General features: G+C 44.9%; 1 protein-coding gene across 2 annotated transcripts in view; it reads left to right on the top strand.

The window, feature by feature from the left end:
- Window positions 1-1,706: 1,706 nt before the first annotated feature.
- Window positions 1,707-25,668, top strand: part of aass (aminoadipate-semialdehyde synthase) — a 65,749-nt gene continuing 41,787 nt past the window's right edge. The window contains exons 1-13 of one of the 2 annotated variants that reach the window (XM_084334864.1): window positions 1,707-1,969; window positions 3,466-3,701; window positions 7,592-7,768; window positions 8,400-8,484; window positions 9,210-9,277; window positions 9,814-9,960; window positions 10,615-10,693; window positions 11,605-11,732; window positions 20,274-20,425; window positions 21,506-21,628; window positions 24,616-24,727; window positions 25,177-25,236; window positions 25,336-25,403. In XM_084334864.1, the coding sequence (XP_084190990.1) occupies window positions 3,477-3,701; window positions 7,592-7,768; window positions 8,400-8,484; window positions 9,210-9,277; window positions 9,814-9,960; window positions 10,615-10,693; window positions 11,605-11,732; window positions 20,274-20,425; window positions 21,506-21,628; window positions 24,616-24,727; window positions 25,177-25,236; window positions 25,336-25,403 (1,424 nt within the window). In that variant the 5' untranslated portion in view covers window positions 1,707-1,969; window positions 3,466-3,476. Of the gene's footprint in view, window positions 1,970-3,462; window positions 3,702-7,591; window positions 7,769-8,399; window positions 8,485-9,209; window positions 9,278-9,813; window positions 9,961-10,614; window positions 10,694-11,604; window positions 11,733-20,273; window positions 20,426-21,505; window positions 21,629-24,615; window positions 24,728-25,176; window positions 25,237-25,335; window positions 25,404-25,668 lie in introns of both variants that reach the window. The other variant, XM_084334865.1, reaches the window with a different exon arrangement.

The raw sequence follows: 25,668 nt of genomic DNA, 5'->3' as shown, positions 1-25,668 counted from the left end.
CCCCCTGACGCTAACGGGTCCAACACACCCCCCCGACGCTAACGGGTCCAACACACCCCCCCCGACGCTAACGGGTCCAACACACCCCCCCGACGCTAACGGGTCGGCACCTTTAACCCTTTCACTGCCACACGACAGCCGGTTAACCCTTTCACTGTGACAATACAGAAGGTTAGCCCTTTACTATCACACAACCGACGGCGATGCTCCATCATTAGCATCATTAGCTCCGCATTTGTGATGATGCTAATGATGGAGCATCGCCGGCGGTTGTGTGATAGTAAAGGGCTAACCTTCTGTCGTGTGGCAGTGAAAGGGTTAAGACTCTCTGCAGCAAAGTCAAATGAGTATGATCAAAATAATTATAATTAGTCAGCATATTCTATTTCGGATAAACCTTTTTATTAAATGTTATTTCACAATGCTAGACTATAGGCCAATTTGTCCCATGTGTGGTGTTCGTCCTGCTTCTCTGCTCACAATATTCCCACTGGGTGTGCGGCGCGCTTCTCAAGTCGTTTGGAAATGAAAAGGGAGCGACTGTAAAGGTACATTTATTTGTGTTAAGGTTAAATAGTTAGTTATACGTTTATAAACAAATTTTTTTCAAAACTGTTTATTGAAGTTTTTATGGCAATACAAAATGAGCAGTAGGTCAAACTGTACACATAATATGCTAGACGACATATTGCACATATCTACATAGAAGTTGTCAAAATTTTAAAGTATTGAACGTAGACTACAGCGAATACACTACAAATATATATATATCATTAGTTCGGACATATAGCCAATTGGACAGATATTGATTGTATACTCAAGATTGATTGATTGAAAATTGTATTAACAGATTGCAGAATGGGTACAATACAGTACGGCTCAATACACACAATTGTTAAAAGTGAGCATTGCTGGGGGAGCTCCAGTAGCTCACCGCATATCTCGGCTCCATTTCTGCGTCGGGGAAAACCGTGATACGTCACGGATCTGGTGGACTCCGAGTTCGATTCCCGGACCCGCCGTCATTTGCCAGAATGTCTTCCCCTGCTCTATATCCCGTTTCACCCTGTATCTGTCGGTCATACTTGACCAGAAAAGCGATAAACGCTAAAAAATAAAGTAAAAAAATAAAATAAAAAGTGAGCATTGCTTATATGGGGTGTCAATTGAACCCTGTTCCCCAACATAGGTTTTATGTTTTATAAAATCTAGCTGTCAAACCCCTGAGTTATGATATTTGACACGTCTATTCTGCATCGAACATTGTACATATGTCTATACTGAACACTGTGACCTCATTTTCTACTTCTAATTTACATGCTATACTATGTTATTTGATACTATCTTGTCTAGCACAGTCTCTGGAGCGTAACAGTAAGAAGCATTTTGTATGAAAGTATTCTGTACTTCTGTATGACAACTATTAAAGAAACTTGAAACTTGAAACTTGAAACTTATTTTCTCCATTTTTAAGAAAGTGCAAAAGTGCCAAATATATCCCTGAGCCAGATAGAGAGTGGGTGACTTCCCTCGTTTTAATAAACAACTTTTTAAAGTTAAAAAAAATGACCTGCAGCTTGGGACGGCCGGTGACCCCATCCGACCTAGCGTCAACACCCACTGCGTCATCACAGTGCGACATGAGAGAACTACAGTCGTCGTCATCACAGTGCGACAGGAGGCCGCTCCTTCCCTGGGGACGAGGATTGGTGCAGCTGGACTGACGACCACCGGTTTCAGAGAGAGAGAGAGAGAGAGAGAGAGACCCTTCACCCTCTTCCCACCCCTCCACTCTCGACAGATGTATAAACGTTAAGAGGTAATGCATCCGACAGGGCGCATGTTCTATAGATCTGTGGGTTCCCTCTGTACTGTACTGTACTGTACTGTACTGCTGTCACCTCTGCTCTCCTCTCTCTGCTCGTCACCTGCTGTAGAGACCTCAGATCCGGGACACTGTGGTGAACAGGTGGGTTGTTTTTATTATTAATTATTAATGATGTGTCTTGTTGCATGTTTCTCTCCAACACGCTGCTTATTATTACTAAGTTACTTCCTACTCCTGTATGGCTTTCCTCTGTTGTTGTTGTTGGCCGCGCACACGCGATTATGGCGCAGGGCACGTGGTGTAGTGCGTGTGAAGGGAAAGTGTGTGTGCGTGCATGTGTACTGTATGTGTGTGTGGGATCAAGCCTTCATCATAAAGTATTCTCTCTTACAGAAGTTTCATTAAGTCACTAATTAACCCTTTCACTGCCACACGACAGAAGGTTGATTGATTGAAAGACTTTCGTCTTGTTTACATCAGGGTCCCCCATTTTCAATTCATCACGGTCCGGCTGTCGGTTGTGTGTGATAGTAAAGGGTTAACCTTCTGTCGTGTGTGTGTGGCAGTGAAAGGGTTAACCGGCTGTTGTGTGGCAGTGAAAGGGGTTAACCTTCTGTCTATTGTCGCAGTGAAAGGGTTAACCTTCTGTGTATTGTCACAGTGAAAGGGTTAACCTTGTGTATTGTCGCAGTGAAAGGGTTAACCTTCTGTGTATTGTCCCAGTGAAAGGGTTAACCTTCTGTGTATTGTCGCAGTGGAAGGGTTAACCTTCTGTCTATTGTCGCAGTGAAAGGGTTAACCTTCTGTCTATTGTCGCAGTGAAAGGGTTAACCTTCTGTGTATTGTCGCAGTGAAAGGGTTAACCTTCTGTCTATTGTTGCAGTGGAAGGGTTAACCTTCTGTCTATTGTCGCAGTGGAAGGGTTAACCTTCTGTCTATTGTCGCAGTGGAAGGGTTAACCTTCTGTGTATTGTCGCAGTGGAAGGGTTAACCGTTTTGGTAGTGCGGCAGTGAAAGGGTTAACCGTGGCGTGAAGCCATAAACACAGGCACAGCTCATTGGCTTTTTGTAATTTTTTTTTGTATTATTCATAATATTTCCATTGACATTCAAGATGGCGCCGGCTGTGCCCCAGCTGATTGGTGACGGTTGTCATTTAATAATAATAATGATGATAATCGCTTGATGCTGTTTGATTACAATCATCTGTTCCGGTTGTGTGTCGTCGACCACCAAGACGTCCGAGTGTGTGGCGGTCAAACGGACTAGGTTTAGCACCCGCAAGCAATACCCGCTGGATTAATTATTACTCAAATCATTGCTCCGTTTTGATACGGATATAATCAAACTATTCCAAGAATGACACATGATGCCACCTGACCCGTCTGACCCGTCTGACCTGTTTGACCCGTCTGACCTGACCTGCACCGTATCTCCCTAAGCAAACTAAACCTGGTATATCTGGCAGCCTGCCAGCCACCTGTCGCACTAATGACTGTTCGTTGTGGGTTCAGCAGCTCATAGCTTCCCCCTGACGCACCGTGACAACCAGCGGGCTCACTCTCACCCTAACCCTGTCCCTGACGCACCGTGATAACCAGCAGTCCGGCCGCGGCTCACTCTTCTGTCCCAAGCAGGGTGTAACGTCATGTTCCGACTCCTCTTGAGTCACCACGGCAGGAGGCCTCGGAGCTGCCTCGCTGCCGGCCAGCGGCGCCATGAGCACCACAAGTGCGTCATGGCCATCCGCCGCGAGGACGTCAACCCGTGGGAGAGGAGGGCGCCGCTGGCCCCGCGCCACGTCAAGGAGATCACCCACGCCGGGCACAAGGTCCTGGTCCAGCCGTCCAACCGGAGAGCCATCCACGAGAAGGTAGGGGGGGGAACACCGGGCGCTGTTGTTGTTTACCTGACGGGCCGCCGAGCGCTTTACATCTAAAACACAGTAGTGTGGTAGTGAAAGGGTTAACCTTCTGTGGTGTGGTAGTGAAAGGTTAACCGTCTGTAGTGTGGTAGTGAAAGGTTAACCGTCTGTAGTGTGGTAGTGAAAGGTTAACCGTCTGTAGTGTGGTAGTGAAAGGTTAACCGTCTGTAGTGTGGTAGTGAAAGGTTAATCTTCTGTAGTGTGGTAGTGAAAGGGTTAACCTTCTGTAGTGTGGTAGTGAAAGGTTAACCTTCTGTAGTGTGGTAGTGAAAGGTTAACCGTATGTAGTGCAGTAGTGAAGGTTAACCTTCTGTAGTGTGGTAGTGAAAGGGTTAACCTTCTGTAGTGTGGCATTGAAAGCGTTAACCTTCTGTAGTGTGGTAGTGAAAGGTTAACCTTCTGTAGTGTGGTAGTGACAGGGTTAACCTTCTGTAGTGTGGTAGTGAAAGGTTAACCTGCTGTAGTGTGGTAGTGAAAGGTTAACCTTCTGTAGTGTGGTAGTGAAAGGTTAACCTTCTGTAGTGTGGTAGTGAAAGGTTAACCGTCTGTAGTGTGGTAGTGAAAGGTTAACCTTCTGTAGTGTGGTAGTGAAAGGTTAACCCTCTGTAGTGTGGTAGTGAAAGGTTAACCTTCTGTAGTGTGGTAGTGAAAGGTTAACCGTCTGTAGTGTGGTAGTGAAAGGTTAACCTACTGTAGTGTGGTAGTGAAAGGGTTAACCTTCTGTAGTGTGGTAGTGAAAGGTTAACCTTCTAGTGAAAGGTTAACCTTCTGTAGTGTGATAGTGAAAGGTTAACCTGCTGTAGTGTGGTAGTGAACGGTTAACCTTCTGTAGTGTGGTAGTGAAAGGGTTAACCGTCTGTAGTGTGGTAGTGAAAGGGTTAACCGTCTGTAGTGTGGTAGTGAAGGGTTAACCTTCTGTAGTGTGGTAGTGAAAGGTTAACAGTCTGTAGTGTGGTTGTGAAAGGGTTAACCTTCTGTAGTGTGGTAGTGAAAGGTTAACCTTCTGTAGTGTGGTAGTGAAAGGGTTAACCGTCTGTAGTGTGGTAGTGAAGGGTTAACCGTCTGTAGTGTGGTAGTGAAAGGTTAACCTTCTGTAGTGTGGTAGTGAAAGGTTAACCTTCTGTAGTGTGGTAGTGAAAGGTTAACCGTCTGTAGTGTGGTAGTGAAAGGTTAACCTTCTGTAGTGTGGTAGTGAAAGGTTAACCTTCTGTAGTGTGGTAGTGAAAGGGTTAACCTTCTGTGGTGTGGTAGTGAAAGGTTAACCTTCTGTAGTGTGGTAGAGAAAGGTTAACCTTCTGTAGTGTGGTAGAGAAAGGTTAACCTGTAGTGTGGTAGTGAAAGGGTTAACCTTCTGTAGTGTGGTAGTGAAAGGTTAACCATCTGTAGTGTGGTAGTGAAAGGGTTAACCTTCTGTAGTGTGGTAGTGAAAGGTTAACCTTCTGTAGTGTGGTAGTGAAAGATTAACCTTCTGTAGTGTGGTAGTGAAGGGTTAACCTTCTGTAGTGTGGTAGTGAAAGGTTAACCTTCTGTAGTGTGGTAGTGAAAGGTTAACCGTCTGTAGTGTGGTAGTGAAAGGGTTAACCTTCTGTAGTGTGGTAGTGAAAGGGTTAACCTTCTGTAGTGTGGTAGTGAAAGGTTAACCATCTGTAGTGTGGTAGTGAAAGGTTAACCTTCTGTAGTGTGGTAGTGAAAGGTTAACCATCTGTAGTGTGGTAGTGAAAGGTTAACCTTCTGTAGTGTGGTAGTGAAAGGGTTAACCGTCTGCAGTGTGGTAGTGAAAGGTTAACCTTCTGTAGTGTGGTAGTGAAAGGGTTAACCTTCTGTAGTGTGGTAGTGAAAGGTTAACCGTCTGTAGTGTGGTAGTGAAAGGTTAACCGTCTGTAGTGTGGTAGTGAAAGGTTAACCTTCTGTAGTGTGGTAGTGAAAGGGTTAACCTTCTGTAGTGTGGTAGTGAAAGGTTAACCGTCTGTAGTGTGGTAGTGAAAGGTTAACCGTCTGTAGTGTGGTAGTGAAAGGTTAACCTTCTGTAGTGCAGTAGTGAAAGGTTAACCTTCTGTAGTGTGGTAGTGAAAGAGTTAACCTTCTGTAGTGTGGTAGTGAAAGGTTAACCTTCTGTAGTGTGGTAGTGAAAGGTTAACCTTCTGTAGTGTGGTAGTGAAAGGGTTAACCTTCTGTAGTATGGTAGTGAAAGGTTAACATTCTGTAGTGTGGTAGTGAAGGGTTAACCTTCTGTAGTGGCAGTGAAAGGGTTAAGTTGGGGACATGATTTGAACTATATATGTGTGTATGATTTATTCTTAATCCCAGAGGGGAAACATGGTTTGCCACCAGAGCGAGTACAAATACACAAACAGGAAACAATAACATACTACAGTACAAGTTACATAACACGGTAGAAGGAAAAGAAAAGAGGAGCGAGCTTCTCAACACGGAGCTAGTTCAAGTTTCTTTATTATTTGTCACAATAAAATACAGATTTGTATTTGTATTTATTTGTATTTATTGGTTTAAAATACAGAGACAGTGCATATTAAGGAACATTTGACTGTAAATATGCCAGTTTAGCCAAGTTGGCTAATTTTCAACTGTAGTCTCTGGGGCAGGTGACATGAGCACAACAATAATTAAAACATAGTACAGTAATTAAAACACAGTAGGAATCAGTATAGGTTACAATACACTAAAATACATACAAATAAATACATTAAAATACAACCCCTCAGTTAAAATGGTCGCACACTTGACCATCTCTCAACCATGATTTTAAGTTAGTTTTAAATGAGATGTATCTTTGATACTCCCTGAGCCGTGTTGGCAGACTGTTCCAGGTGTGGGCTGCTCTCACGGAGAAGGCTGTCTGACTAAAAGCAGACCTCCTGTTTTATGAAAGTACAGCGATCTTTTACGATGAAATGCTTGCATCAGAACGAGCTAAACGAGCTAAACGAGCTAAACGAGCTTTGCAGAGCATCAAATACATCACACGGAGGGTGGCCTTCAAAAGAGAGAGAGAAGGAATAGAGTTCAGGCTATAAGGCTACATTGGGATCAGAACCGACGGCCCGGCACCTCGCTGCAGGGGGGGGGGGGGGGGTGTGTGTGGGCGGGCCGTTTGTGTGACATCATCAAGCAGTTGTGTGATAGTAAGGGCTAACCTTCTGTATTGTCACGTTAACCGGCTGTCCTGTGGCAGTGAAAGGGTTAAGCTGAACTGAGGTAGAACAGGGTGGTTCATCATTTCTATTTACTCACGGCCCCCACACTGTGTCCTCAAATGACTGAATGAAAACTGTGTTTACTTTAAATGTGACTTGTCCTTTCGAACAAGCTATGTTTTTTTGTAGGTTTTTATTGATTTTTGCTATCCGGGCAGTCCGGTAGAGAGAGGGAGGGAGGGAGGGAGGGAGGGAGGGAGGGAGGGAGGGAGGGAGGGAGGGAGGGAGGGAGGGAGGGGGAGGGAGGGAGGGAGGGAGGGAGGGGGAGAGAGAGAGAGAGAGGGAGGTAGAGAGAGAGAGAGAGAGGAGGAGGAAATGGGAGATAGACCGGAGAAGACATTCGGCAAAGATCTCCGGGTCCGGGAGTCGAACCCGGGTCGGCCGTGTTGTTGCCACCGTAGTGCTGTATGCCGTGGTGCCACTCGGGCGCCAAAACCGTTCACTTTATGGACTGGGCACAAACTACGTTTAATAATCTCTCAAAGAGACCGACGTGGTGCAGCTGCTGCCCTGAAGAAGATCTGAATGTTGGGAAGTAGAGCACGTTGTTGATATTGGGTTCAGGCAGAATGATCTACTGTAAACCACGGCCAATTGATGTGTGTGTTGCGTTGTGTCTTCAAGTATTACGAGAAGGCGGGGGCCATCATCCAGGAGGACATCTCGGAGGCGTCCCTGATCATCGGGGTGAAGAGCCCCCCGGAGGAGAAGCTGTACCCCAGGAAGACCTACGCCTTCTTCTCCCACACCATCAAGGCCCAGGAGGCCAACATGGGGCTCCTCGACGACCTGCTCAAGAAGGTGCCTCATCTCTCGGTCACTGTAATAATAACAGACCTAAACGGACAATATATATATAACGTATGAAGTATATCACGGCTACATAGCTTACGCATACTGCACCTTATGTGTATACTTACGATGAGAGCATATATTTAGCATTTTTTTATTATATATATTAGATTAGATTTTAGTTTAATAGATTATATATATGTATGGTATATTTATTGTAGGGCAAATATAATTAGAGAGGGCATACATACCCTCATCTTGCACCTTGACCTTTTTTACACCGCCTACTTGCCCATATACACATGCCCAGAGTTAATCATATTGTTTACACTGCCTATTTTTTATTTCTATTTTTACTTCTCCACTGTACGATCATTCTATGACCTGTATCATGTCTTCTGCTATCCCCCCCCCCCACGCTGCTATGATGCCTGGATTTCCCCAAGGAAGGGGATCAATAAAAGAATCTCGTATCTTAATTCAGTAGAGACTTTACCCTTCTGTTTGGAAACTTGATATGGATTTAAAATGATACATATCAGGCTTTTTGACCCTGATTACAGTACATCTACGAGCTGGTCTTGGCTCTAAACCTTCCTGCTTTACTTCCACTCATCTCTTCATGATCTCGTCCACCCAGGAGGTGCGTCTCATTGACTATGAGAAGATGGTCGACGCCAATGGATACCGCATTGTGGCTTTTGGCCAATGGGCTGGTGTTGCAGGTATAATATACATAATGCATTGTGATCGTTATCTGTGGCTGAACAATACAGTTAACTTTTTTTTACTGCAACTGCATGACATCATCACACACGGCACTGTACTGAACTCTAGTCGCATTGTAGCTGGTAGTTCCCATCATTTAAAAAAGATTATTGTGAAACGGCCGCAATCGTTGTCTTAAGCTGAACATTGGACTAAGACTATTGCCAGACTTAGTAGATTAACTGTGGATGAACTGAAACACACCGATTTATACATTAATTTACTTGCAAGGTTAAGAATGTGCCATTTCATCACTCCCTCTGTGTCGGGTGACTTTTACCTGAGGCTCTTTTGAAATGGGTTTGCAAACTTGTGTCAACATGATGGTAAATACAAAGTTAATAGGGAGGTGTAGTGGTGACATCATTGCCGTTTTTTCGTGTTCCACCCTCTGTTCCAACGCAATGTATTTCCCCATTGCCCATTTCTAAATCGTCTCGTTTAAAACAAATAAAGCATGAACATTTGCACGGTGTACCTTTCTGTGCTTATTCATCCACAATCTAAATTGTTACAATAGCCGATAATCCATTTCCCCAATGATAAATCCCTATACGGGTGGACCAACCAGTGACGTCAGACTCCTCCTCCCTATGGTCCCTATTTTGTACTGGTGTACCTATTTTCAAAGTTGTCATTAACCATTGATTTAACCACGGGATTATTTCTGTTGCATTTTCAGGGATGATTAACATTTTGCACGGCTTAGGATTGCGCTTCCTTGCCCTTGGGAACCACACACCTTTTATGGTAAGATGCCACTCTTTAAAAATGTTTTTTTACATTTAACATTTTCAAATGTAATAATTTATTATTATTATTTTTTTACATCAATTCCAAATTCAGCAGTTTCTACTTTCTGGCCAAGTTGCAATGGTGGAACTTGTCATATAAACATCAGCCTTACCATAACCCTCTTAACCCTAGTTTCACTACCACACTACAGAAGGTTAATCTTTCACTACCACACTAGCAAAAGGGTTAACCCTTTCACTACCACACTACAGAAGGTTAATATTTCACTACCACACTACAGAGAAACCGTCTCTAGTGTGGTAGTGAAAGGGTTAACCTTCTGTATTGTCTCAGTGAAAGGGTTAACCCTTTTGCTAGTGTGGTAGTGAAAGGGTTAAACGCTCTTGCCTAAATCTAACCTTCCTCATTTGTTTTTAAAATGTATAGCCGACGTTATGGACATCGCAAGCGCAGCCATTACCTGCTCTAAGCAAACTTCTGTCCCTCGTGTGATTCTGTCACTTCAACACGTGCTCCTCTGCCCTCCGCAGCACATTGGCATGGCTCACAACTACAGGAACGTCAGCCAGGCCGTCCAGGCCGTGAGGGATTGTGGGTATGAGATATCCATGGGTCTCTTGCCCAAGTCCATCGGACCTGTCACCTTTTGTTTCACTGGCACGGGCAACGTCTCAAAGGTAGGTACCGGCCCGCCCACTCACATCACATCCTCACCACCCACATCATCCAATCCTCCTGACCTGATGACACTAACAAGAGTCAGGAAATGGCATTACATTACTCATTCAGTGCACATGTCTTGTCCTTCGTTGGTATTCTATTAAAGGATTATTATATCAATTCATCATCTTTAGTGGTTTTTCTACCATCCGACTGCTTGTGGGTTTATGGGAATTGCAGAGCAACCTGTTGCACAAGTAACTAACTATTTTGTCATTGTGTGTATATTGACAGAGTAATGGCTGTACTATTAATAAAACTATCGAAACGTTATAGTTTTAAACTGGCCCCGGTTAATGTCCAAACCCCCCCCCCCCCCCCCCCCCACCCCCACCCAACACCCTCCAATGTACAGTTTCTTCCCCTTCAAATGTATATATATATTTTCTATGATATCTTTCTCAGTACTGTACTCTATTATCTGTATGTCATGTATGTCATAAATGTTATGATGAATTGAAAATGGGGGACCCTGATGTAAACAAGACAAACGTCTTTCTCTGGTCTGCATTCCCTTAACAATTGTGTGTATTGAGCCGTACTGTATTGTACCCATTCTGCAATCTGTTAATAAAGTCTTCAATCAATCAATCGATCAATGAATGTTGCAGGGTGCCCAAGACATCATCAACGAGCTCCCTGTTGAATACGTTGAGCCGCACGAGTTGGAGGACGTCTCTAAGACTGGAGGTATTACATTCCTTTGCTTATGTCGTGTTCTTGAATTAGCATATGCCTACATTTCTAATGCTATATTCATGTATAATGTTATCATAGACCACTGTGGTATCATCTGCATATATATACTATTATTTAATATCACGATTGGACTTGTTTCTTTTCTTTCCTTCCATTCACCACTTTTAGCTTTTTTTTTTTTTTTTTTTTTTTTTTAGCCCTATGTATTTGTCTATCTTGTTTTTAACACTTACTAAATATGTGTAAGTTATGTAACTGTTTCCATTCAACTGTTTTTAAATTGCTGTTACGCTGTGATGGACATCTGAATCTCCCCTCGGGGATAAATAAAGGTTTTCAATTCAATTCAATTCTGTCAAGCTTCTATCCCCAGGCCATCAGGCTGCTCAACGAACAATAAACACTATACAACAACCATCAAATGCACACAGCACACACATCCACACACTCACTTTAAACAAACAACACACTGCAGCACCCACTCTCCACACTTTAGAACACCTAAACACACGTTATATTTATTGGTAAAGGATTTGCACTACAACTCGTACACCTTACTGTAAATTGTACCTAAATTGTACCTCATCCCATTTCTGCTTTGCACTATATAGTATTGTATATTAGTACACTGCATAGTATATTGCATAGTATATTGTATATTGTATGGTAACTCAGTTACTTCTATTCTGCATCGAACATTGTACATATGTCTATACTGAACACTGACTTCTATTTTTACTTCTATTACATGCTATACTATTTTATTTCATACTTATCTTGTCTAGCACAGTCTCTGGAGCGTAACAGTAAGAAGCATTTTGTATAAAAGTATTCTGTACTTCTGTATGACAACTATTAAAGAAACTTGAAACTTGATATACTGCCATTCTTCTCCCTGCCAGAGATGACCAAAGTGTACGCCACTGTGCTGAGTCGCCACCACCACCTGCTGAGGAAGAGCGACGGCATCTACGACCCCGTGGAGTACGAGCTCCACCCCGAACTCTACACCTCGAACTTCAGGACCAGCGTGAGTACGAGATCCACCCCGAACTCTCTCTGCCGTGGCGCCAAATCTGTTCCGCTTGCAAAACGTGTTCCTACCTACTTCAAGGTTGAACCTAACGTGATAAACTAAACACTGAAGTTAGTTAAATCTTCTGTTGTTTGCACGCATCAGTTTTCACTGACCGCATTGAGAAAGACAAACAAACTTGATAGATAAGCTAGCCGCCGCCTTGGCTAACTTGGCTAGCCAGCCGCGTGCGATGCTGAGCCAACGTGGCATCGAGCTGCCAAACTGATACGGGACGCGGTGGAGATGGTTAGTCATGAGCTGGTTGTCTGTACGAGACCTTCACATGGTACTGTGTGTGTGAGAGAGAGAGAGGGAGAGAGAGAGAGACCTTCACATGGTACTGTGTGTGTGAGAGAGAGAGAGGGAGAGAGAGCGAGACCTTCACATGGTACTGTGTGTGTGAGAGAGAGAGAGGGAGAGAGAGAGAGACCTTCACATGGTACTGTGTGTGTGAGAGAGAGAGAGACCTTCACATGGTACTACTGTGTGTGTGAGAGAGAGAGACCTTCACATGGTACTGTGTGTGAGAGAGAGAGAGAGAGAGAGAGAGAGACCTTCACATGGTACTGTGTGAGAGTGTGAGTGTGTGAGAGAGAGAGAGAGAGAGAGACCCGACAACACACGTTAATGTCCCCATGGGCCGTACATGTCTTCTTTAAACAAGTCAAGAAGAAACATAACAATAAGTCAAGAACAGAGCAAGAACACCATAAGGTCCAACAAATTTAAAATAAAGAATGAATGCAAACACTCCCAGACATACCCCACGCGAAGGTAAGGAAAAACTCACTAAAACCTAACAATAGGAAGAAATGCACCACAGGCAGTGTGGAGGAGAGAAACCTTAGAAGGGCCATTCAAGGGGGGATCTCCCTTCTTAGATGTCGGTGATAGTAGTGTTGCAGACGGACAGTTGGTAAGCATGCACTCATGTGTGTAGTGGAACACAGATGAGTGCATGCAATAACAACTGAACATTTAGAAAGATTGAAGATAGAGCTGATAGCGATAGCAACTGAACATTTTGAAAGATTAAAGATAGAGCTGATAGCGAATCTATTTGAGGCACAAAGAGGGTCACGAACTCCCCGACATCATCGCGGGACATCCGGCACTCCGGTCACCACTACGAGACCTCCGGAGACAGGGAGGCACGCAGAGGGGGTCGCAACCTCCCGGCCTTCATCACGGGACGTCCGACACTCCGGTCAGCACTCCGGGACAGCAACTCACAGGGGGACAGGGAGACGGGACAGGCGTTAGACAGCTCGCGTGATTGTAGTGGGCGGACATAGCAATAGATACAAGTGGTAAGCATATATGTGAATAGAGTAGATATATGAAGTAAGCATATTATGTGAATAGAATAGAAGTACTTAACCCAGAAATGAAACCGCGTTGACACACCAGTTGACAGGACCACGGACAGACGACGGTAAGTAGCTGATCCAAGGCATGGTACTGTGTGTGAGAGAGAGAGAGAGAGAGAGACAGAGAGAGAGAGAGTCAGAGAGCGTGAGAGAGAGAGAGAGAGAGAACTTCAGTTCTTGACAAAAGTATATTAGTCTGTAAAAGGTTGGCAAGAAATTAAACATTCAGTTGGATTTGTGTTTTGATTCCACACAGTAGAAGGGGATGATTTAATTGATGCAATGGTACAAATTGGCAAATAACTGAAAATATACTGGTATTCATTTCGATATTCCGCCATCGGGCTTTGCTATATTATGATTATGTGTATTGGATTTATGCTAAATACAGTACCTTTGTCATTTTGATTATTTATTTTTTTATTTAATAAACACACATTTGCACAAAGCAAGCATATCTGTCCACTCCCATGTTGATGAGAATATTAAACGCCTGGAAAAATCTCCCTTTTTTTAAGGTACAAAAAAAAATCTGTGATTAATATGCATTTAATTATTATGGATAATCATGCGATTAATCACAATTAAATATTTTAATTGACTTGACGGTCCTAGTTAGTTTATAACGTTGGTTAAACACATTTTTGCAAAGTGGAACAGATTGGGCCCTATGCCCTCCCCCGCTAACCCTCCCCCCTCCCCTCCCCCACCCACCTGTTCCAGCCCGTCAGCCGGGGGGGGGGGGGGGGGGGGGCTCGGCAGCCCTCCTCTCTTCAGCCACTCTGCTGCGGCTCCCGCCTCCCTGCTGCTCATGTCTGGAACACGTGAAGACTGTCCTGGAAAGCAAGGGCCTCACCTAGTATCCACAACTGGAACATCCAGATATTTTTGTACACCTCTTATTTTGGAGATCGAGGTGATACTGTGACACTGACATAAAAAAATATATATATTTCGTCAACTAAAATAATTCATCCACTAAAATCTACGTCGCACCCCGCGCCTCTCTCCCCGTCGTGTCGTCTGCAGGTGGCTAAGTTTCCGACCGTGGTAAGCTAACCGTGGATAAATCCAAGAAAAGGAAAGTCTCAGAGGAAAATAGAGGATTTAATTCAGCGTGGACAGATTAATTTGCTTTCCCGACTAACGACGCAGGCTTGCCTGTATGCCCGATATGTGGTGAGAAATGTGCAAACGACAAAAGATGTGATGTCGAAAGACATTTCCAGAATAAACACGCAGCATTTTCTGAAAAGTACCACGGCGGAGATGAAAGGAAAAGAGCGATTTCGGAACTGCCACGGAAAAATGACCGGAGCAAAATAGCTTTTAAGAAGTGGATCAAGTCTCCAAACGCAATTGCTGCTAGTTTTGTGGCATCTCAGGAGATGGTAAAGCGCTGGAAGCCGTTCACAGATGGGGAATATATGAAGGAAACATTCATAAAAATATCTGAACCGTCTATTCTCGGACTTCAAAAATAAATAAACGTGAAATTGTTCAGAAAATTAAAGATATGCCTCTCTGCAAAGACTGTCAAGGACGGGGCCATTAAGATGGCAAAAAACATCACGGATCAACAAATAGAAGACATTAATTCAGCTCCAGTGTTCTCAATAGCATGTGATGAGTCAAGTGATGTAAATGATATTGAACAGACGGCGCTGTTATGCAGATATACGTGAACTCTGATGGGCCGCAGGAAGAAGTCATCGAGTTGATGCCGCTAAAAGGCCAAACGCGGGGGGAGTACATTTGTGAGGCTGTGCTGAATTGTTTAAACGCCAAAGAAATAAGCTCCGGGGTTGTCACCAGCTTGGCTGGCCGTTCACACTAATACAATTGGCTGTATTAGAGGGTGGGAGAAGCTGGCGGGGTGGGTCCGGGTCGTTGTAAACAGCGACTCCTACAGTTCGGTCGGGGCGCCTGCTAAGCGCGGATAGGACCTGAGTGGGATAGTGTGATCCTTCCACACGCTACACCCTCTCAGGGAGGATCCGCGCTGCCAGGTGAAAAGAAGCGGTTGATTGGCTAGACGTGTGTCGGAGGAAGCACGTGATAGCCTCCACTCTCCCAGATGATCTGACTGTGGGGGGTAAGTGCGCAGCGACCAGGAAGGGGATTGGGAATTGGCATAACGACTAACATTGGGATGGGAGAAAATCGGAGGAAAAATGGAGGGGGAAAAAGATAAAAAAAAAATAAAATAAAAATAAACGCATATGGTGTTAGTGGCTACTGCTGGGGCACCTAGTATGAGAGGAACACATAAGGGGTTTACTACCTTACTTCAGAGGTCGCTGGATCGAGAGCTGCCGACGTTTCACTGCGTCCTGCACCAAGAAGCACCGTGCGCTCAAACATTTCCCCCTGAATACAAGGAGGCGATGGACCTCGTCATTCAGATGGTGAACGAAATAATGGCAAAAGGGTTAAACCACCGACTGTTCCGTACATTTTTTAGATGAAGTCGACGGCACACATTATTGGGATCTCCTGCTGCATAATACTGTGCAGCAGCTGTACAGGGGAAGTCGAGTCAAGTAAAGAGTTTTATTTGTCATTGCATTGTAGGATAATAATAACACTTGGATAGGAATAGAGTTCAGTGTTCAAGGCACTGATGGCCTGGGGGAAGAAGCAGGGGAGAGGCGCTGAAACGGTTTGCCGTGTCTGGAACTGGAACACGTGAACTTGAAGACTTTCTTGGAAAGCAAGAGGCCTCACCGGTCCAGAACTGGAACATCCAGATTGGCTGGAAAAGCTGCACTTGGTGTGCTGAACAACACTCTCCAGGGAAAGGGAAGCACGGCCATGCTTTGTTGTTGTTTTGGCGTCTGAGCGCAAGATGACGGTGACGCATACTGATGCGAGCAGGTGTTCTCAAACACGAACTACATCCAATCCAAACGCCTCTCGCGCCTCACAGATGAGAGTCTGCAGTCCTGCGTGAAGATCAAAGTCACGTCAAGTTTATATACTGGAACTTAAACGACACTTTGTGACTATACACACGGCTTGGATCACCTCCGGGAGAACAACAGTCTTCACAGCGGAACATCGCCCACCCCTCCCTGCCTGCGGGACGAACTGCATAGACGTATTTATAACCTTCTTTTTATTATACTGCAAGAGCTCCACTACTTCTCCACTTTATTCATCTGGGTGTTTAAACTTAGCAAAGTTCTTTTAAGATTTAAGTAAATGTTCTCTACTCTTTGAGGTTTCTCTAATATACTATGATATTGAGGCATATTTTTTTTTAATTTTTTTTCATATTTCCTTTTTATTTAACGGGAGAGTGGCCAAGCCACTGTTTTAAAGAGCCCATGAAGTAAACAAACTTTTTTTTATAAAAAGAATTCCCCTCTTACTAAAGAAAATGAAAACATACATCCAATAAAAATGTTTGTTCAGAATACTCTCATCATATAACTGTATTCCTATTGATTCTCGACAATGAATTGTAGGCGAACACCGTTTTGGCATTTTATTATTATTATTATTATTATTTTTCGTTGTTCAAATCCATCCCGACGTCTGGATGAACGAACGGCCCGGTTCATTCAGAAGCGTGTCAAATCACAAGTGCAACACGACTCGCTGTGCCATTTCACGGAGACCGAACATACCAAAGCATCTACTCGCTCAAGTTGCCTATAGATTGATCGATTGATTGAAAACTTATTTAACAGATTGCAGAATGGGTCCAATACAGTACGGCTGAATACAAACAATTGTTAAGGGGATGCAGACCAGAGAAACTTTCGTCTTGTTTACATCAGGTTCCCCCATTTTCAATTCAAGACATTTATGACCTACAAGTTATACAGATGTACTTGGAAGGGGATAAAAAAAATCATAAATAAAATGAGGGAAATTCCACTTTGAGGTCTGAGTTCTGTAACTATACGGCCTCACCCTGGAACACGGATATTTGTCCAGATCCACTTTTTTTAAATCTTTTCCCTCCTTTTTCCGTTTTTTTCCATCCCAATGTTAGTCGTCATGCCAATTCCCAATCCCCTTCCTGGTCGTTGCGCACTCTACCCCCTACCGTCTGTCTTGGAGGGCGGAGACTATCACATGCTTCCTCCGACACATGTGTACCCAGCCCACCGCTTCTTTTCACCTGGCAGCGCGGACTCTCACTGGGAGAGTGTAACGTGTGGAAGGATCACACTACCTCTCCCAGATCCTTCCCTCGCTGTGCAGGCGCCACGACCGAACTGTAGGGGTCGCTGTTTACAACGACCAGGACCCACCCTCGCCGGGTTTCCCACCCGCTAACACTGCCAATTGTGTCAGTATGGATGGAAGCACCACAGCTGGATTCGATCCCACTGTCTCTGTGGTGGTAGACAGACGCTTAGTCCGCTGCGCTACCCGGCCGCCCTCAGATCCACTTTTATAGGTAATTGAAAAAGCATATTTCTGACCTTCTATTCCAAAAGAGAACTTCCATATTTTGAGATATATCCGAGGGTGGCAGGGACCTATTTGAAGAGGTACGTTATCCACAAAGTTCAAGTTGAAACTCATTAATGAACTTGGAACTTCCATATTTTGAGCGATATCGAAGGATGGCAGGGACATATTTGAAGAGGTGCGCTGCCGACGCTCTTCACAAAGTTCAAGTGGAAACTCATTAATGTCCCCGGCGTCTTCAGAAGAGGACACGCATTTCATCTGTTTGAACGACGTGAGGAAGACCTGGGGTCTGAACGCAGTAATGAAACTGAGCTTCCGACATGTTTGGCACGTCTCACCCAATAGGGAGGTGTAGTCTGACGTACCTGTGGAGCGCCCGCGAGGTCCACCCCTATAGGGAGGTGTAGTGTGACGTCACTATCCACCCGCACAGGGATTCATCATTGGGAAAATGGATTATCGGCTATTGTAACAATTCTACCGCATGAACATTGGAAAGCTTTCCATTTTTGCACAAAATGACTTCCCTTCTATCACTAACATTATTGTTTAAGCATTTCTGGTTGAAATAAAATTCAGCGATTTCTTTTTTTACTATAATTGTGAATATTTGCATGTTGAGCTATAGATTGTGGATGAATATGCACAGAAAGGTACACCATGCAAATGTTGATGCTTTATTTGTTTTAAACGAGACTATTTAGAAATGGGCAATGGGGGAAATACATTGCAATTTTTGCGAGGTGGACCGGCCAGAAACGGCAATGACGTGACCACTACACCTCCCTATAGACCAGGAAGTAACCACTACACCTCCCTGTAGAGCAGGAAGTAACCACTACACCTCCCTATAGACCAGGAAGTAACCACTACACCTCCCTATAGACCAGGAAGTAACCACTACACCTCCCTGTAGACCAGGAAGTAACCACTACACCTCCCTATAGACCAGGAAGTAACCACTACACCTCCCTGTAGACCAGGAAATAACAACTACACCTCCCGCGTCTATACTTTCCGTAGCCGCATTTCTGCAGGACTCTCTCTGATTGGCCGACGTCAGTTTCTACACTGGTTAGGCTTAGGCACTCTTTCGAAGTAGGTTAAGGTTAGAGTTTGTCTTAGAGCGTGACTGCAAGTTCTTTCGACGGTTAAGCTTAGGCACTCTTTCGAAGTTGGTTAAGGTTAGAGTTTGTCTTAGAGCATGGCGATAGAAAGCCAGGTAGATTGCAGGCTGTTCGACGCGGAAATGGGCAAAGACACAGCTCGTCACGCGATTGGGCAAACATGTCGGTGGCAAATCGGAGAGCGTCAGTCAGTGGCCAATCAGAGAGTGTCCTGCAGAAATGCGGCTACGGAAAGTATAGACGCACACCTCCCTATAGACCAGGAAGTAACCACCACACCTCCCTATAGACCAGGAAGTAACCACTACACCTCCCTATAGACCAGGAAGTAACCACTACACCTCCCTATAGACCAGGAAGTAACCACTACACCTCCCTATAGACCAGGAAGTAACCACTACACCTCCCTATAGACCAGGAAGTAACCACTACACCTCCCTATAGACCGGGAAGTAACCACTACACCTCCCTATAGACCGGGAAGTAACCACTACACCTCCCTATAGACCGGGAAGTAACCACTACACCTCCCTATAGACAGGGAAGTAACCACTACACCTCCCTATAGACCGGGAAGTAACCACTACACCTCCCTATATACCAGGAAGTAACCACTACACCTCCCTATAGACCAGGAAGTAACCACTACACCTCCCTATAGACCAGGAAGTAACCACTACACCTCCAGGAAGTAACCACTACACCTGCCTGTAGACCAGGAAGTAACCACTACACCTCCCTATAGACCAGGAAGTAACCACTACACCTGCCTGTAGACCAGGAAGTAACCACTACACCTCCCTATAGACCAGGAAGTAACCACTACACCTCCCTATAGACCAGGAAGTAACCACTACACCTCCCTATAGACCGGGAAGTAACCACTACACCTCCCTATAGACCAGGAAGTAACCACTACACCTCCCTATAGACCAGGAAGTAACCACTACACCTCCCTATAGACCGGGAAGTAACCACTACACCTCCCTATAGACCAGGAAGTAACCACTACACCTCCCTATAGACCAGGAAGTAACCACTACACCTCCAGGAAGTAACCACTACACCTGCCTGTAGACCAGGAAGTAACCACTACACCTCCCTATAGACCAGGAAGTAACCACTACACCTGCCTGTAGACCAGGAAGTAACCACTACACCTCCCTGTAGACCAGGAAGTAACCACTACACCTGCCTGTAGACCAGGAAGTAACCACTACACCTCCCTATAGACCAGGAAGTAACCACTACACCTCCCTATAGACCAGGAAGTAACCACTACACCTCCCTATAGACCAGGAAGTAACCACTACACCTCCCTATAGACCAGGAAGTAACCACTACACCTCCCTATAGACCAGGAAGTAACCACTACACCTCCCTGTAGACCAGGAAGTAACCACTACACCTCCCTGTAGACCAGGAAGTAACCACTACACCTCCCTGTAGACCAGGAAGTAACCACTACACCTCCCTATAGTGAAAGGCAGCTGCAGCGGCTGACCCGTCCCCTCGCTGCCTCCTCTCGCTGACCCGTCCCCTCGCTGCCTCCTCTCTCCCTGCAGGTGGCGCCCTACACGACGTGCCTGATCAACGGGATCTACTGGGACCCCCAGACCCCCCGGCTGCTGCGCCGTCTGGACGCCCAGAAGCTGATGCGGCCCATTAAGTCTGCCGCCGGCCCTGCTGTGGACGGGTCCACCCCGCTGCCCCACAAGTGAGGCTCGGCACCTGCTATATGCACTTCCTGTCGTGGTCAATGTTAAATTTTTTTACTGTTTTGCTGAAATGGTGCAAAAAATCAAAATCAAAATAAATAAATGTAGATGAGGTTTATATGCTAGTATTGTTGAAGGTCTGACCCAGAGCTCAGCTTTCCTCGTACGTCTGATGTCTAGAGAAACGGTGGCAGCGTTGCTTATCTGCAATAGATGACCTGCGGTCAAGTGTCGACGCTTATCTTCAACAGTTTACACACTCTGCGATACGCACTCGCTCCAGGACTCTCCTGCCTGACCTCTGACCTCCCCTGCTTTTATTCTTTTTTTCACTTTCCTCTCTCCCTCGCCCCTTCTCCATTGGACTGAAATCTCAAACCCCGCCCTCTTTCCTCGAATCCTCCAATCGCCGCTGTTGCTTTGTTGAGGGAAGCAACGGTTTTGATTTGAAATTTGATTTGAAATCTTTATTTCGAACATGTAAATAAAACAAATCATTAATCTCTCTAGCAATGAAATGGAAAAAAAACAACGGAATTTTTACATGTTCGAAAAGGAATAGGAAGAAGTACAGTAGACACTTGTTTAATCCTACCCCTTTTCCACTACTCAAAATGTATGTAATTCCTTACTGATTTAAATCCTTACAAAAAAAAAATATATATATATATATGACAATTATATGTAAAACATGAATACATTTTTTTTATTAAACACAAATAACTTCTTTATAACCCTGTTTGAATTGTATTATATTTGGACATTGCACAACATTCAGACTGTTCCACAGTTTCACCCACATATTGAAACGAAGTCGTGATGGAGGATCAAGAACTTAAAACATACCTCTTCACGAAAGCCTTCCCTTAGTTTGAACCTTTTTATACATGCCTTGTGCATTTTATCCCTTTTTTTTTTTAATGCTTTTATGCCTTGTTTTTTAATTGCCTATGTTTTTAATGTCTATTTTTACCCTGTAGCACTCTGAGATTCTTGGTTTCCAAATGTAGAGTGCACTATAAATCGAATGTATTATTATTAATATGATGGGTTTGTGACGTTCCTCTCTCGTTCCCCAGACTGCTGGCGATCTGCGACATCTCTGCCGACATGGGCGGCTCCATCCAGTTCATGACTGAGTGCACCACCATAGACAAGCCCTTCTGCATGTACGACGCGGACCAGCACATCGACCACGACAGGTACCAACACGCACACCCATTATCAATGTATTAGGGCTGGGCAATTAATCTAAATAAAATCGCGATCTCGATTCATAGACCTATGATGCAATCTCATTTCAAAATTATGATTTTTTTAATAAAAAAAATATATATATATATTTTTTAAACTTTTTACTTAACTTTTTTTAAATGATGACGATTCTGACTTGAGTTATTTTGTATGTTACAAGAGACTTTTAAGTTTAAGTCGAGCACTTTCATATATGTTATGTTGTCTGTTTAAGAGAGTGCAATAAATGATTTAATTGAAAAAATTATCGTGTGAGAGAATCGTGATTCTTAGAGAGAAAAATCGTGATTCACATTTGAGCAAGAATCGCCCCGAGCCCTAGAATGTATGTTATTATACGATTCTGCAAAAACCTACCTGGGAAAAGAAGTTTTTAGAAATGCGTTTTCAAGGCCTGGAGGATTTATGGAAAAGTGTGCACCGGTATATATTAGGGATGGCCATTTTGATTGTTTGTTTTTACTGAAACACGAGGTCAGGAATAGTGCGTCGGAAATGACCTTCCCTGACCTTCGACCTCCTGGGAGCGGTTGACATTGTAATGGAATTTGATTGATCAGCAAAAACCTTTTTGTTTCTTTTACTTGTAAATACAGGATACCATGTTGTTCATTGGCCAAAACTACACTGAGCTATGAAACGACCTATTGTGTCGGGTGCAGCAGTAAAAAAAGTCCGTAGTAGGGTGACATTAAGTTATAAACTGTACAAGAGTCGTGCGGCTACGTGGCGTAGTGGGCAAGGCGCTCGCCACGAATGCGGAGACGCTGGGCTCGCCTGTTCGAGCCCAGCGCTCCACATTTGCTTTCAGTTTAGCTGGCCGTCCGTACTAATACACATTGGCCGTATTAGGGGGTGGGAAACTGATGGGTGGGGATCGGGCGTTGTGGACAGCGACTCCTACAGGTCGGTTGGTGCGCCTGCGCAGTAGAATCAGGAAGTGTCGGGGCAGCGTGAGCCTCCCACGCGTTACTCCTCGCCACTGAGAGATCGAGCTGCGCAGGTGAAAAGATGCGACTGCTGTTACCTCAAGTACCGGAGGGGACTTGTGCTATGTATGACTTAAGGCCTCTGCATGCTACAGAAACTTCAAAGCAACTGCAACACAACATCGACAAAGCAACGGTGTTTTAGACACTCTGCCTTTATGCTTCTGCAACATCGACGCGCAAAGTTAGTTTAACTAAAGTTAGTTTAGGTTCGTGTTAACGTTAGATAATGTACAAAATAAACGTATTTCCGGTGATTTTAGACGCTCTTTTATTTTGAAAACCCCCGACCGGAAGTGTTATAGTGTCTGTTGCTAGCAGCTTAACTTTCTGTGCTTTTCGAGCTAACGTTACCGTAACATCATTAGTTTCCAATGGAGAGGACCTCGGCTCACATGCAGCTCAAACTACCTATTGGAATACATTTATTGATTGATGTTTAACTTGTCCCTGTGTGTGTCCAGTCATTTCCACTAGCAAACGTTGTATTTAACGTTACCTCAGGACGGATACCATTGGCATTGTATTTACTTGGTTAGCTATGTAGCTAATGTGGATAGCATTTTGAATAGACCCAATGCTAGCTGGCTGGCTACAGCTTTATTTACTAAATTATGGAGGCTTTTTAATCGTCAAGGTAAGAGAGGATTTGTCATGATCAACTGAAGGCGTATGCTATGGAACAATATGTGCTTGGGTTTTCAGAAAAAGGCGAGCTATGTGACGCTAATTATTTAGCATCAACGCTGGCAACAACAATGGAGGATGTTATTCTCTGCAGGACTAATATTATTATATGACAGCCCCGCCCCCATTCGCTAACCAACCAATCACTGCTACGCAATATCAACGCAACGGTTGTTTAGGTTAGATTTGGGGGACATGTACACAACGTCCAAGCAACACAGTCTACAAGACCCTCTAAAACAACCGCGCTGAAATCGCGCCGATGTTGTGTTGCAGTTGCTCTGAAGTTTCTGTAGCATGCAGAGGCCTTTAGTCCACATTGCAGCCGGCTTGTGGGAGGCAAGAAACAGCGTTCGTGACAGGGGAGGGTTGAATTGGATGATACGAAATTGGGATGGGAGAAAATATAGAAAATAAGAGAAAAAGTGGATACAAAAAAAAAACTGTACAAGAGTCACTTTACTAAGGGCGGCCGGGTAGCGCAGCGGACTAAGCGTCTGTCTACCACCGCAGAGACACTGAATGAATGAATGAATGAAAACTTTATTTAACAGATTGCAGAATGGGTACAATACAGTACGGCTCAATACATACAATTATTAAGGGGATGCAGACCTGAGAAAGACGTTTGTCTTGTTTCCATCAGGGTCCCCCATTTTCAATTCATATAGTTGGTATCGAATCCGGCTGTCAGCGGTGCCTCCGGCTTGGTCGGTCGTCATACTGACACAATTGGCAGTGTCAGTGGGTGGGAAGCCGGTGGGTGGTATCCTGGTCGTTGTAAACGGCGACTCCTACAGGTCGAGGTCGGTCAGGGCGCCTGCACAGCAAAGGAAGGAACTGGTGAAGGTAGTGTGAGCCTCCCACACGTTACACCTCACCAATGAGAGTCCGCGCTGGCAGGTGAAAAGATGCTGCTGGCTGTCTCCTATGTATCGGAGGAAGCATGTGATAGACTTCAGGGCTCCCTAGACCGGCAAGTGGGGGGCAAATGCGTGCAACGACCAGGAAGGGGAGGGGGGAATTGGCATAACGACTAAATTGGGACGGGAGGAAAAATACAGAAAAACAGGAGGAGAAAAAGTGGATAAAAAAAAAGTCACTTTACTCTCTGCCCGTTCCGTCTTGAGACGTATATCGCGACCGTACGTCCTCGTTCAGTGTCTTAACGCCACGGTCTCTCTCTCTCTCTCTCTCTCTCTCTCTCTCTCTCTCTCTCTCTCTCTCTCTCTCTCTCTCTCTCTCGTCTCCCTCGGCAGAGTGGACGGACCCGGGATCCTCATGTGCTCCATCGATAACCTGCCCGCGCAGCTCCCCATAGAGGCCACGGAGTACTTTGGAGACCGACTCTTCCCCTACCTCTGGGAGATGGTAAGAACCGGTGGTGGGATGCTCTTCCCCTACCTCTGGGAGATGGTAAGAACCGGTGGTGGGATGCTCTTCCCCTACCTCTGGGAGATGGTAAGAACCGGTGGTGGGATGCTCTTCCCCTACCTCTGGGAGATGGTAAGAACCGGTGGTGGGATGCTCTTCCCCTACCTCTGGGAGATGGTAAGAACCGGTGGTGGGGTGAGGTGAATCGAAGCAGGTGTGTTGGGATGAGGTGAAAAGGGTTAGGGTTAGCTCTGGTTTAGTTTGCTTACGGGAGAACGCCGTCTGCCCAGCTCTGGTTTAGTTTGCTTACGGGAGAACGTCGTCGCCACGGCTTTTGGACGTGTGCCGCCCGCTGCGTGTCGACGTGACGCCCGCCTACTCGGGATTCGGCCTTTTCCTTGTGTCCATTTTGTAATTCCAATATTTTCTCTATTTGTCCTAATCAGCTGCCCTCTGACGCTACCAGGCCCCTCGAGGAAGAAGACTTCAGCCCTCAAGTCAGAGACGTAAGTAGAACGGAGTGTTAATATACTACGACGGTAATCGTCCATTTTCTTTTCGACAGAAAATTGTTTACAGGTTTTAATGAATTGTGTCTCTCAAAGGCTGTCATCACCTCAAACGGCGCGCTCACCCCCAAGTTCGAATACATCGAGAAGCTGCGAGAGAGAAGGTACGACTTCACCTCCTCGGAAATGCACTTTTATTGTAATATTTTGCTTCACGTTTGTATGTCTCTAACGCATCTTTGTTGTTCTGCTCTTAACCCTTTCACTGCCACGCGACAGAAGGTTAGCCCTTTACTATCGCACAACCGACGGCGATGCTCTATCATTAGCATCGTTAGCTCCGCATCGGCGAACCTTCTGTATTGTCCCAGTGAAAGAGTTAACCGGCTGTCGTGTGGCAGTGAAAGGGTTAAGTGTCTTTAAGTACTG

This window comes from Notolepis coatsorum (assembly GCF_963971535.1).
Source record: "Notolepis coatsorum genome assembly, chromosome: 18".
Classification (NCBI taxonomy): Eukaryota; Metazoa; Chordata; class Actinopteri; order Aulopiformes; family Paralepididae; genus Notolepis; species Notolepis coatsorum.
Note: the sequence above shows the minus strand (reverse complement) of the source record. Positions and strands in the feature narration are given on the sequence as shown.